The sequence below is a fragment of the Sarcophilus harrisii genome, chromosome 4 (assembly GCF_902635505.1).
Source record: "Sarcophilus harrisii chromosome 4, mSarHar1.11, whole genome shotgun sequence".
In the NCBI taxonomy this organism is placed as follows: domain Eukaryota; kingdom Metazoa; phylum Chordata; class Mammalia; order Dasyuromorphia; family Dasyuridae; genus Sarcophilus; species Sarcophilus harrisii.
In genome coordinates this window covers 29,852,234-29,865,706 of record NC_045429.1, presented here as the reverse complement: position 1 = coordinate 29,865,706, position 13,473 = coordinate 29,852,234, and the positions used below count along the sequence as shown (strand labels likewise).

The 13,473-nt window shown below is 47.0% G+C and overlaps 1 protein-coding gene and 3 non-coding genes across 6 annotated transcripts in view; 2 read left to right on the top strand and 2 right to left on the bottom strand.

The window, feature by feature from the left end:
- Positions 1 to 13,473, top strand: part of ARMH1 (armadillo like helical domain containing 1) — a 49,462-nt gene that overhangs the window by 21,515 nt on the left and 14,474 nt on the right. For all 3 annotated transcript variants that reach the window (XM_031969249.1, XM_031969246.1, XM_031969247.1), the window contains exon 6: positions 126 to 210. In XM_031969249.1, coding sequence (XP_031825109.1) covers positions 126 to 210 — 85 coding nt within the window. The remainder of the gene's footprint in view (positions 1 to 125; positions 211 to 13,473) is intronic.
- Positions 6,087 to 6,202, top strand: LOC111720331. Its single transcript, XR_002770050.1, has one exon. It is a non-coding gene; the product is annotated as a U5 spliceosomal RNA (small nuclear RNA).
- LOC111720329 lies at positions 8,030 to 8,145 on the bottom strand. The gene has a single exon (XR_002770048.1). It is a non-coding gene; the product is annotated as a U5 spliceosomal RNA (small nuclear RNA).
- Positions 11,561 to 11,676, bottom strand: LOC111720330. The gene has a single exon (XR_002770049.1). It is a non-coding gene; the product is annotated as a U5 spliceosomal RNA (small nuclear RNA).

Below are 13,473 nucleotides of genomic sequence, written 5' to 3'. Positions count from 1 at the left end.
GCAGGGACTCGCCCATGACGCCGCCGCCGCCTGCGGGAGGCAGGACTCGGGCCCCCAGCTCGGGCCCCGCCCCGCCCCCCTGCTGGCACCGCAAGGCCCCTCCGCCTTGTGCTCTGTTCCTTCAGGCCATCGTGGGGACGGTGCACCCCTCCATAGTGGAGTTCCTGATGGGGGTCCTGCGCACCATGCACCTGGAAGTCCAGTACGAAGGTGAGAGGGCATTGCCCGCCCTCTGGGGGCTGGGCCGGCCGGGCCGGGGGCTGCCGGAGCAGAGCCAGCGCTCCCGGGCTGCACAAGGGCCCCCGGAGACCTCCTGGCCCAGAGGGACGGGGGACGGGCGCTGGGGGGCCCGGGCATGGGGGGGGGGGGGGGCTCGGCAGGAAGGGGCTGGCCGGGGGGGAGGGGGAGCATCTCTGGGGTGAGGCCCCGGAGAGCAGCCCTCCCCTGCTCCCGAGGACGCCGGAACGAAGCCGGGAGCCGGGGCTAAAAGTGGAGCCCCAGAATGGGCTCCCAGAGCCGGTCCAGACGCCCGGGCCCTGAAACCCCGGGGCGCGCCCCCCCCGCAGGCCCCAGCCTCCCCCAGAACAGGTTCCCCACAGCGGAGAGGGCGCAGCCTCCCGCAGCTCTCCTGGGTGAAGCAGCCCCCGAGCCCCCATCCCCGGGCCTGCGGGCCAGCGCCTCTGCAGGCGTCTCAGTGCTCCCTGCCCTGCCCTCGGGAGTCCCAGCAATCGGCTAGTAACTGTCCGCAGCTGGATTTGAACTCGGGTCTTCTCGATTCCAAGGTTTGCCGCTCTATCCACAGCGCCCCCTAGCGGCCCTGAAACGCTCATGACATTATTGTTTACATAAGGGTCAGAGTCGGGGCAGCTAGGGGGCGCTGTGTATAGATAGAGCCCCAGCCCTGAAGTCGGGAGGACCCGAGTTCAAATCCGGCCTCAGACACTTACCACTTCCCGGCTGTGTGACCCTGGGCAAGTCGCTTAGCCCCAAATGTCTCAGTGAAACACTTAAAAAAAAGCCTGCCTCAGAGACTGACGTCCGGGTGAGAGGCTTTGCGCAGCCCCTGCCCTCAGCCCACGTTCTGCCAGGGCCGGGCCCAACCTGCCCCCTCCCCGCCAGGGACAGCGCAGGCGGGTCAGGCTCAGGGCCACTCTGGGCCGCTTAGAAGGACACTTTGCCGCCTGGACTCGGGTCCACTCGATTCTCCCTGAGGACGCTTCCAGCTCTGAGTCTCTGTCCTGAACATGCCGTTCCCGGGACCTCGCCCCCGCCCGGCTTCCTTCCTAACGGGGGCGGGGCGTCCCCTGGCTTTCTCTTGGATCGCCCGCGCTGAGCAAGCCTGGCTGCCCCCCACGGGTGAGCCCCCAAAGGCGTCCGCGCTGTCGGCCCAGCCAGAGAACACCCAGTGCTGTGTAGCAAAGGGCGCTGAAAAACCAGAACATCAGGCAACAGGAAAGGAAAGCGGCTTGTGCGCGCCTCAGTGCCCTGCTAGTCTGGGACAAGACACACAGGCGCGCACGTCCAGAGAGGGTGCAGATGGAGGGTTCCCGCGCCGCCAGGGCCTGCGCCGAGCTGCAGCAGCTAGTGTCTCCGAGGCTGCAGCCCCCTCTCCTCATCACCGCCGCTCCGTCAGGCTTTTCCTGCCTCCTTTTTCTACCAAGTCAGTTCTCCCTGCTTCGTCCACGGTGTTCTGGCGACGCCGTTTTCTCCCATTTCTGTCCATCAGCTATTTGGCTTCTTTGGGGTCATTTACAATTTCCTATCTGCCGTTATCTGGTGAGCTGCCCCATAATGTAAAAAGGGAGACAGAGAGAGAGAGAGAGAGAGAGAGAGAGAGAGAGAGAGAGAGAGAGAGAGAACAAAGAAACAGAGAGGGAAGGGGGAAAGGAGGGGAAGGAGAAAAAAAGGAGGAAACAAAAAGAAAGGATAATTACTTAATATTTTTCTAGAAATGATCTTTTGGTAGTTTGGTATAGCATTGATAAATTAGTTTACTTATTAGTATTGTCATCTTGATTATATTTATTCAGCCTACTTTTGCTCAAAAGTGAAGTGATAGATTCAACTTGCAGGATGAGATATACATTTTTAGATATAGTCAATGTTGGAATTTTTTCCCTGACTCTGCATATTTTTTACCAGGGTTTTATTTTTCTTCTTTTTCCAACTTGGGAGTGGGGGGGAGAGACAAGTGGGTTAAGGATAGAGAGGAGAGGGAGAGAGAAAGTCATTGAAATGCTTTTTCTTAATGCCCAAAAAAGAACAAAAAGAAGAGCAGACAAGTAGGCCAGCTTTGAAAGAGGAATCAGATGTTGGAAGATGGCCCAACTCCTGGGTAGCACAGGTATCTGACCTGGGATCCAACCCACCCCTCCCTAGGAAAGATGGTAATTTCCGCCTTTGAGAAAAGCAAGAGCAGCCTGTGATTGGGAGCTTAGCTCTATCAGGAATATTGGACTAGTTATACCTCCCCTCCAATCAGTCAGTAAACTTTGATTAAATGCCTGCCATGTGGCAGGCACTGTGCGGAGCCCTGGGGAAGCAGCTCGCCCCTGCTTGCAACCAATGAAGAAGACCACATACAAACAAATATATACCAGCAATACATAGGATAAATAGGAGCTAATCGCCAGAGAGGGTGGGCAAGGCATCCTGCAGAAGGTAGGATTTTAGTTGGGATTTAAAGGAAGCCAAAGGGGTCAAATATCTGAAAGTGTATGTGTGCAACATAAAAGAAAAGGCAAAATTTCCCCTGATCTTCCCAAGAAATGGATAGTTAGCCTAAAAGCAGCAACTCGGCTCCCACCCACCAAACATATCCTGGATGATGACTAGCAGTAAATCCTTCTAGCCTACCCAATAATAAACAGAAGCCAGGGAAGTTGTACACATTAGAACAGTCAATGGTAAAGGAGTCCTTTGGCTGGGAGACAAAAAATCTGACTGAGCCAAAGAGAAAGAAGGGAAATATGCTCTCATTAGTCTGAGAGGTTGCAAACAATATTTATTATTGTTATTTATTCTTCTTCACCCTTCATGGACCACAGCTGCCAGGCCCTTCTGTTTCCCACTCTCCAAATCTAAGTCATGTTCGTTTTTCCATGAACACTATCTCTCCATCTCCATCTCATCCTTAGCCATCTCCTTTTCCTTTTGTTTCCAATTATTCCCAATATCATTCCTCTGAATAGGGCGGGAAGTTTCCTTACCTATCAGCAGCTCTGTGGCTCCCCTGTAGACCTCCATATCTACCTCTCTCATACCCATATCCGTTCCCTCCCCCTTCCCTGTCTAACTTTGGTCTCCACCAGATCCACCAACTCTCACCTATGACTCCAAGAAGCTGTAACACGCCCAGTGGCCATCCCTCAGTAAAGGTTTCAGCAGACCGGCTAAATCAGGTTGAGGGTAACCAACAGGCCTCCAACTCCTCAGTGAGTTAGGAAACGTCTACCCCAAGCACGTGAAGACTTCTCCGGGAACAATGGGCAAATATGAACCTGATTGGGCAAATATGAACAATTGGTTCCAATGGCCACAAAGGTGAGTGCTCAGAGCATGATGAGACATTGAAGGCACCAAGGTCATAGTGGCTGGACAGAGTCAAGATGATTGGTGCTGGCTCAGGTTGCATGGAATAGTATTTTATTTTTTCCAGTTACATGTAAAGATAGGTTTCAGTATTCATTTTAATAAGATTTTTGAGTTCCAAATTTAACTTCCTCTCTTCCCAAGATGGCAAGCAATCTGATATAGGTTATACATGGAAATATATTTCAACTTTAGTTATGTTGTAAAAGAAGAAACAGAACAAAATGGAAAGGACATACGCACCCCAAAAAATACTTCCATCTGCATTCAGACTCCATATTCTTTCTCTGGATGTGAGTAGCATTTTCAGTATTGAGTCTCTTGGAATTGTCTTGATCACTGCATTTGCTGAGAAGAGCTAAATCAATGACAGATGATCATCACACAGCGTTGTTCCTGGGTACAATGTTCTCCTGGGGCTGCTCACTTCACTCAGTATCAGTTCATGTTAAGTCTTTCCAGTTTTCCTGAAATCCACTTTGAGCAGCCTGTTTTAAGAACTGCTTTCTCACCATCTGGCACAAGGAAGGAGCTAGAAAAAGGTGCCCTAACACTGTCTGCTTCATCCAACCCTGGCTTGCTTCCTGTGGCAAGTTAAAACATAAAAAATACACACAAAAACTTTTGCAAAGATGATTCCACTCACCATTGGTACATGTAATGTGCACACAAAATCCAATAGACCTGAAGGAGAAACAGCTCTTGTGGCACAGTATTATGAAGCTAATGAAAGTTTCATGATCAAAACTAATCTAGTCAACAAGCTTGTGTGCCTGCCAAAAGGAGTGAATGCTAGCTTCATGACAATGCAATTGGCCCTTGCGGGAAAGCACCAAGCCCCACTCATCAGTATTCATGTTCCCACCATGATGAGGTCAAAGAAAAATTATATGAACACCTAAAGATGCTCATCATCCAAAAGAGGACAAACCTGCAATTCTGCAAGAGTGGGCACAGACTCTCAGAAGTAAGAAATAGCAACAATCCATCACTACTAAAGACCAGTGTATCTCATGATCCTTATCATCAACTGTGTCTTCTGTTTACCTAACTGCAATAAAACTTCCTGGATGCATCCTTGGAGCAAAAATTGGCATTTAATAGACTGGGTGTGGAGTACGAAATTACTCAATCTACAATAAAAGAAATTGAAGAACTCTGAGCCAATAGCACATTATTAAAGGGTCCATGGTCCCTTTTAATGAAATGGGCCTCAGATGTTCCTCACGATCTGAGATGCCTCCTTTCTCCAAGGCCTTAATTTTATAGCCCCCGGGATACCAAAATGGTAAAGAAGAGTCAGAGTAAAAATATAGAGCCTCATTGATTGATAGATCTTGGCCTTGATCCTCCATGAAGGTCTGTATAAACTGCAAAATCCCACTTGTTGGTCTACTGCTCCCCATGGTCATCTCCCCATGGTGGGCAACAAAGAAATGACAAAGAACAGAGGGGCAACAAAAATAGCTGGAGAAGATACACCTCTGCTGTGCTGAGCTTGGTCACCATAATAAGGAAAAATAAGGTTGGAGGTCTTCAATGATTGAGCAAGTGAATTTACACAGCTCTGGGGCTTAATATAGAAAACTTATACTCATTACCTCTAGGGAATCATATGAAACTGATTAGGACTGACTGGAATAAAAGAGTCCTTAAAAACCATTACATTGAATTCCCAATCCCTATATTTATGCCCACCTGCATTTTTGATTTCCTTCACAAGCTAATTGTACAATATTTCAGAGTCTGATTCTTTTTGCACAGCAAAATAACGGTTTGGTCATGTATACTTATTGTCTATCTAATTTATATTTTAATATATTTAACATCTACTGGTCATCCTGCCATCTGGGGGAGGGGGTGGGGGGTAAGAGGTGAAAAATTGGAACAAGAGGTTTGGCAATTGTTAATGCTGTAAAGTTACCCATGCATATATCCTGTAAATAAAAGGCTATTAAATTTAAAAAAATAGATTATAAACTTAAAAAAAAAAAGGAATAAAAGAGTCCTAATGAATCATGTATCACAAAGGAAAGAGAATGAGAGAATGAGGAAAGCAATATGTGGTGCTGGATTGATCATAGCCTTTGCCTCTCCAAGCTAACCGTTCACATTCAACAAAAGAGACAGCTCCAAGGCAAGATGACAAGCAGAAAACTTAATATTAGAGTGAAAACGATTTATTGTTAACTGGGAGGGAAAGCTGAGCCTACACTGGTGGACAAAAGTAGAGCAGAAAAGGAGTGAGCAGATTTGCACAGTCCTCCCTCACTTGTCTGCCTTACCTCCCTGAAATCAAGCTTCCCTTGGGGAGTGAAGGACAAACAAGCAGCGGGAGGGGGGCGGTAGCTTCCGACTGCCAAAGGGCTCAGGTGACTGCTGGGAATCGAACTTTCCATCTTATCTGCATATTCATGATGCTTTGCAGTGGAAAGTCGCCTTGAGTTTACCCGGGGTGGTTTCTCCAGGGCTGGTGACAGTGCAAACCCAAGTGCATTCTCTGGTTTCTCTTCATATCGTATAAATCTTTCGCCTTTTACTAAAGATTTCCGTGGAGAGGAACAATCGAGAGTTTTTAAGCAATTTTTAGAAGCCTTGCTTTCGCGAGGCTCTCTCTGATCGTTGAAAAAAAAAAAAGAATCGTTTTTCTTAAGAAAGTTTCCTTTTCGTAAAACGCGGTTGTTGTAATTTTGCTTTTGTGCATCTTTCCCATATCGAAAAGGTGTTTTAATGGCGACATTCTTGCTTGTTTTTACAATCAAGGATTTGCTGAGTAGTCTTAATTCCCTTAAAAAGCTTTCTTCTAGAAACTTCTCTACTTTGTGGGTTCAATAAATGATAGAGAAATTCAGAATCTGCTAAAAGAAAAATGAGAACTCGCTTGCCAACAAAGATTAGTCCATCCATCTCTAACAAGGCAGCATCTCGCTCCATCAAAAATAAAACACAAACGTGACAAAATGTGAAAATTTGTTTAGAAGAATCCATGTTTGACCTACATTGGATTGCTTGCTATCTAAGGGAAGGAGATGAGAAAAAAAAAAAAAAAGGAAAACAAGGTTTTACAAGAAGTGAATGTTGAAAACTATGCATGTATTTGGAAAATTAAGTATGTGTTTTTTTTTTTTTTTTTAAGTATAAGTAAAGCTTAGATGCGGGATTCTTGGCTCTGTAAGAAGGCAGATGAGATTCCATTTTATACTGATAGTAACAATCCAAAGTGATTTTATGATGCCCTAAAGGCTCTTTATGGGTCAAAGGTCTATGGTATGTATGTATCTCAAGTATTTAGCACTGATGGAGTCACATTGATGGGTGATAAGGACGTGGTCCCTGAGAGATGAGCGAACACTCCTCACACTCCTAACTCTCAACAGGCTGAAGTCATTTACCATATACCTCTCAGGTTGAAGTCAATCCCTCGCTAACTAAACTTCCAACTAAAAAAGAGATTTTATATGGCAAAGCACCTGATTCTACTCCAGCTGAGAAATTTTACAGGGCAGGGGGTTCACTGCTCACACAAAAACTGAAGTTGTGAAGGATATGTTATCTCCCCCAGATCAATTTGCCTCCATTGTCCACAATCGCGGAGGGTGGGGGAGGACTCTGTCTTTGCTGGCAAGATTCTTGCCTCCTTCCCCTGGAATATAATCAGATATCTACAGGAGAGTCAGCGTGGCTTCCTATTGAAGAACAGTCACTATGATGTTTCCCGCCCAACAACTCCAGAAGAAACACCAGGAGCAGAACAGAGCTGTACACGATGTTTGTCAGTTTGATGCTGCCAGGAAAATTCTGGTAAAACTTGGTCGGCCGGAGACATTCTGGTATTGTACCCATGAAGGTCTGGAGCATGGACTGTTCTAAGCTTTCCCGGTCCCAGGGGAGTGAAGCAGGGTTATGTGAGTGCTGTGGCTAAGTCCATTTATGTCGCCAATACACTTTCCAGGGACGTCCTGGTACACGCTGAGGGCTCGAGCTCTAGCCGGAGCTAGCTCAGTGTTTGGGAGGCTCCAAAAGGGAAATGGGAAAGAGGCGTTAGATGTGAAAGCCGAACAGGAAATGGGAGCGCTAGCATTAGAAGTGGGGCTCAGAAAGATTCTGCTGGCGGGGATCCGAGGAACCAGGCTTTGAGGAGGACTTGGATGGCCCGGAGCGTTCCAGAATGGGAAAAGAATTGAACTGGTTGGAACGTTCAGCGGGAAAAAGAGAAAAAGCGGACGTCCTTCGGCCTATCAGGGTTTTCGGAAAAGAAAAAAATGAAAAGTAGAAACGTCAACTTCCACCACAATCATTTAGATAGAAAGCACTTGGATGGAAGCCGACTCACTACCCTACCGCACTGGGTGAGGTACTTTGTGCGTTGTCTCACGGAAGTAAAGTTCAACCACAACATTGAGTCCTAGAGCTCGTCTGATTTTGTAACAAAGTTGTCAGCCTCACCGGAGTGAGGCCTCAAAAAATTGGTTAACAACTCATAATTGTTCCTCTCCACGGAAATCTTTAGTAAAAGGCGAAAGATTTATACGATCTGAAGAGAAACCAGAGTATGCTTTAAACTTCCCGCCCCGCCCGCCCCAGGACTCACACCCCAGCTTTAGCTGACGCCGACTAAGGCTGCCCCGGGGAGGTCCTCCCTTCCCGAACTCCTCGGGGGCGGCCCGGACTGGCAAACACACCCACACGTGCACCCCCAACTCCCCGCCTGGAAGGGAAAAGGATTCGAGGGTCAGGGAGAGGGAGGCTCTCCCGGGACAGGGCGCGCTGTGGCGCACAGCCTTCTGGGTATGCAAAGCAGCACTAACTTTGCGCTCTTCACCTTGGGCGGGTCCTGGACTGAGCGCCCTACCGCACAGGCGGCCAGTCCCGAATGGGAACCTAGAGCTGCGGCTCAGCTGCCACCTCCCCATCTCACAGATGAGGAAACTGGGCTCCGGGAAGAGGAGAATTGCGCATAAACACTTGGCTCAATCTGGAGAAGGCAAATGGCCTTTATACCCCATGGAAAGGAATACAGGCCGACGTGGGAACGTCACTCCCTGCGCGATCAACCTGCCCCTTCCCCCCCCCCCCCGCCCCCCCCCGCCCCCCGCCAGTGCTGGGAAGAACACAGTGGGTAGGGAGCACCTAGGCAGGCACCGGCGGCCTCACCCCGAACTCTGACCTTGGGCCCACGGCGGCCATTTGCGTTGGAACACCTGGAGCCCGTCCCTTAGGCCCGGCCCCCTCTGCCCTCAGACACACTGTCGTGGGCGTGGGGCACGGTGGCCAGCAGGGACGGAGCCGCTCGGCGGGAGGGCTGGACAGGAGGGGGCCGTTCTGGAAAGGAACCGCAGTCCCCACATCCGCAAAGCTGCTCGGGGCCCGAGGGACTTGGGTTCTCTGGGACCCCCAGGGCCGTGACTTTGACAGCTTTCCATCCGGTAAAGTCTCTCCTGCCCTCCTTAAGGACCAGCGGTGGGAGCTAAAGAGGATGGACTCCGGGGGGCAGACACGGGCCTCCCGGGCCTTGGACGCACGTCTCCGATGGGGACCTATCGGTGCTTGGCCCTGGGCCCTCCAACTCCCCCCTTCTCTGTGTCGTGGTCAGGAAGCCACCAGGTGGCGCAGTAGACAGAAATTGGTGCCCGGCGTCTGAAAACCGAATTTCAAATCCATCCTTAGGCACTAGTGACCCTACATTAGTCACTTCACTTCTATCTCCCCTTCGCCCAAATACCTTTCCCCATTTGTAAAGGGGGAATATTAATTGCACCCACCTGTGAGGATTAAACTATGATATTTGTAAAGGGCTTACCCTAGCACATAGTAGGTGCTTATTCCTTCCTTCAAAGTAGAGATGGCTCCCTTCCCCAATTAAGATTTCAGTTGCTGCCTCGTCACACTCAAGGCCTTTTCCAAATGCTCCCTCCCCAAAATTAGCTTTCTTCAACTCTCGGAATGATTATATATACATTTCATATTGTCTTATCTGTCCTCGTCCAGTCTAGCCAGAACATAACAATCAGATGGAAGGGTTTTTCTGATCTTCAAAGGCCACAATCCTTTAGAAATGTCTGTGTGCACTGAATGAATGTAATGATACAAATTATAAGTCAGCCCCCTGAATGACAAGAGTCGGGAACTAAAAAGATTTCAGCTGGTGGTATCCTTTATTTTTTTTATTTTATTTTAATAGCCTTTTATTTACAGGTTATATGTATGGGTAATTTTACAGCATTGACAATTGCCAAACCTCTTGTTCCAATTTTCCCCCCTTTTCCCCCCACCCCCTCCCCCAGATGGCTGGATGATCAGTAGATGTTAAACATATTAAAATATAAATTAGATACACAATAAGTATACATGACCAAACCGTTATTTTGCTGTACAAAAAGAATCAGACTCTGAAATATTGTACAATTAGCCTGCGAAGGAAATCAAAAATGCAGGTGGGCATAAATATAGGGATTGGGAAGTCAATGTAATGGTTCTTAGTCATCTCCCAGAGTTCTTTCTCTGGGCGTAGCTGGTTCAGTTCATTACTGCTCCATTGGAAGTGATTTGGTTCATCTCATTGCTGAGGATGGCCAGGTCTATCAGAACTGGTCATCATATAGTGTTGTTGTTGAAGTATATAATGATCTCTTGGCCCTGCTGGTTTCACTCAGCATCAGTTCCTGTCAGTCTCTCCAGGCCTTTCTGAAATCATCCTGCTGGTCATTTCTTACAGAACAATAATATTCCATAACATTCATATATCACAATTTACCCAACCATTCTCCAATTGATGGGCATCCATTCATTTTCCAGTTTCTGGCCACTACAAAGAGACCTGCCATAAACATTCTTACACATGTGTGTCCCTTTCCCTTCTTTAAGATCTCTTTGGGATATAAGCCCAGCAGTAACACTGCTGGGTCAAAGGGGATGCACAGTTTGTTAACTTTTTGAGCATAGTTCCAAACTACTCTCCAGAATGGTTGGATGTGTTCACAATTTTGTGGTTTCCTTTAAAAATATGATTTAAAGAAGTAAGTGGAAACCTTTGTACTTGAGTTAGCGTCAGAAGCATGGCTAAGCTAGACAGCTCTTAGTCTGAAAATGATCTGTGGGGTTAAGTGGACTGCAAGTTTCAGAGAACTCAACAGTGGACCCCGGATATCAAAATGCTGATTCCAAGCAGGTGTCATTTTGGATTATGTTAAGAGAAGCTAGGTTTCCGGGAATAGGAAGGTGAGAGTCCTGGCAAGGGCTTTTGGGGGCCTTGACTCGTTTTTTAGCTTCTTAGCTAGCTCTCCCAGTTTTGTCATCTGCAAATATGGTTTCTTTAGCCAAGTCATAGATAAATGTAATAGATAGATGTAAGAGTGGACGGGGTTTCATGAGATTGTGGAATAAGATGGAAGCTTGGCGGGAGCGCACATTTAGAGTCCCAGTGCTAGGCTGAGTCGTTTGGACGTGATCCTAGAGTCAGCGGGATGCTGGAGTTCTCTGAGCTTTATGATCCTTATTTCGGAAATCGTATGGAGGAAGTAGAGGGGTTGCACGTGGTCCTAAAGGCAGCGGGAGTGAAGAGCAGGATGGAATGATTAGAACTGCGCTTTACGATCTGATTTGACTTCGGTAAGATTTGATCTTATGAAAGGATTTCGGAAATCGTGTGGAGGAAGTAGAAGGGAAAGAGACTGGAGGCAGAAATTGGATTCACTATTGAATGTCAGGACTGGAAGGGAAGATGAGCAGCACTGACAACGAGGAAAGGACTTGTGAATCAGAAGACCTGCTTGGAATCAGTCTGGGCAGCCGCGGGAGGTGGGGACCGCCAGGAGAGAGCGGAACAACTCCCGACGCGGTATTCGGCGCTCAGCTCCCAGACAAGAGGACGAGCTCTTAGTACGCAGCCAAGAACCAAACAAAAGTTAATTTTCGCAAAGTTCCGAAGATGATTAAAAGCTGAAGGTCTGTCTTTAAAACCACCAAAGAGAGCCTCGCGGAAGCAAGGCTTCTAAAAATTGTTTCAAAACTCTCGATTGTTCCTCTCCACGGAAATCTTTAGTAAAAGGCGAAAGATTTATACGATATGAAGAGAAACCAGAGTATACACTTCACCTTGAACCGCCACCGGCCCAGGAGAAACCACTCCCGGTACACACAAGGCGAGTTTCCTCTGCCACGGCAAAGCCTTGTGAATATGCAGATAAGATGGAAAGTTCGATCCCTGGCAGTCCCCTGAGCCCTTAGGCAGTCGCAAGCTACTGCCTCCCTCCGGCTGCTTGTTGGTCCTTCACTCCCCAAGGGAGCGTTTGCTTCTAGGAGGGAAGGCCCATTCATGCCAGTGAGGAAGGGCTGTGCAGTCACCAGCCTCGCTCTCTCCTCAGTAGCCTTCTGACGTCAGTGGCAAGCCATACATAAGGATGCCTGGAGATGGCTCCCTCCCGAGGACCGGAGCCTCTACGTTCCTCTCAAAGGAGGCTGCAACAGTCAACCAGAGCCCCAGATTCGAATCCTAGCCCTACCGCTGAAGCGTTATGTGACATTAGGCAGCCACTGGCCCCTTTCTGGGTTCTCAGTGGCATCTGAGGCCCCCTTCCAGTTCCATCTTACTTCTGCCCTGCACTCCAATATTTGAGCCCAAGAATCTAAACTACTAAAGATCAAGGACTTCTGGGAAAACTAGGGACCAGTTAGAAAATAGGTAAGATATACACAGTAAGCTCCAGATATCTGGCCTAAACATAAAAAATGACAGTAAAACAAAGAGAGTTACATTTCACCATTATAGCAAGACACAAAACTTATAACAAAAGATAAACTTATAAAAAGATAATTTTAATTACATAAAATGTTAACGCTTTTACCCAAACACTTGTAGCAGAAAAAAAAAAATTCACATCAGATACTTCTGACAAAATCCTGCTATTCAGGATATACAGAAAATTGACACAAGTGTGATTAACCTTATAAGATTCTTTCTCCAGTAAATTAGTAGAAAAAAGTTATGAATGAAAAGCATCAAAAAAGGAAAGACTATCAATACTCTTGTGAAAAGTACTTTAAATCATTAGTAATAGAAATACCAATTTAACAATTCTCAAGTTTTGGCAAAAAATGATCACTAATGGTAATAGTCACTCCTCGGAGATGGCTTGGGGAGAGACAGGAACGCTTTGGAATTACAGTTACCGTCCCGATATTCTTCATGTCTTTGACCCCACCATCCCTTGATTCTGCATACACCCAGAGATGGTCAATATGATAGTGTCCAAATATTAATTATAATAACACTCATGATAATAACATAACTAACAATATGTTACAATACTTTATTTGATAATAAATTGTAATAACATCACTTGAATGATAACGATCTTTGTAGTAGCAAAAACCTGGACACAATGTGGCGGCCCGTGTTGGAGGAACAACTAAGACAACCGTGGTTTCTGACCATAATGAAATGTCACTGAACTATGAGAAATGACAGATGTAAGAAATACCGAGAAACCAGAGAAACTTGTATAAACCCACACAGAGTAAAAAGTCAACAGAACCAGGACAATATGCACAGTGCTTGCAACAGTATAAATAGTAACACCAAAGGGAAGCCAACCTCAGAAACTCATTGGAAGGGTCCATCTTGCTTCCAGATTAAAGGGAATCTCTTTCCCTGTGGAACATCCATCGTCTTGGTGGAGAGTTTGGGGAATATGCGGACAGAATATTAGACTGTCTCATAGATGTCATTCTGCAGGTAGGATTGGAGGCAAGTTTTTCTTTGGTACAAGGGAGGATTAAAAGGAGAACCATATTGAGAAATGACTTTGGTTGCTTTTTTAAGGATATAAATCTAAATTATTGCAAACTGGAGAAAAGGAAGCCAGGAGGCCAAAGAGCCCTAAA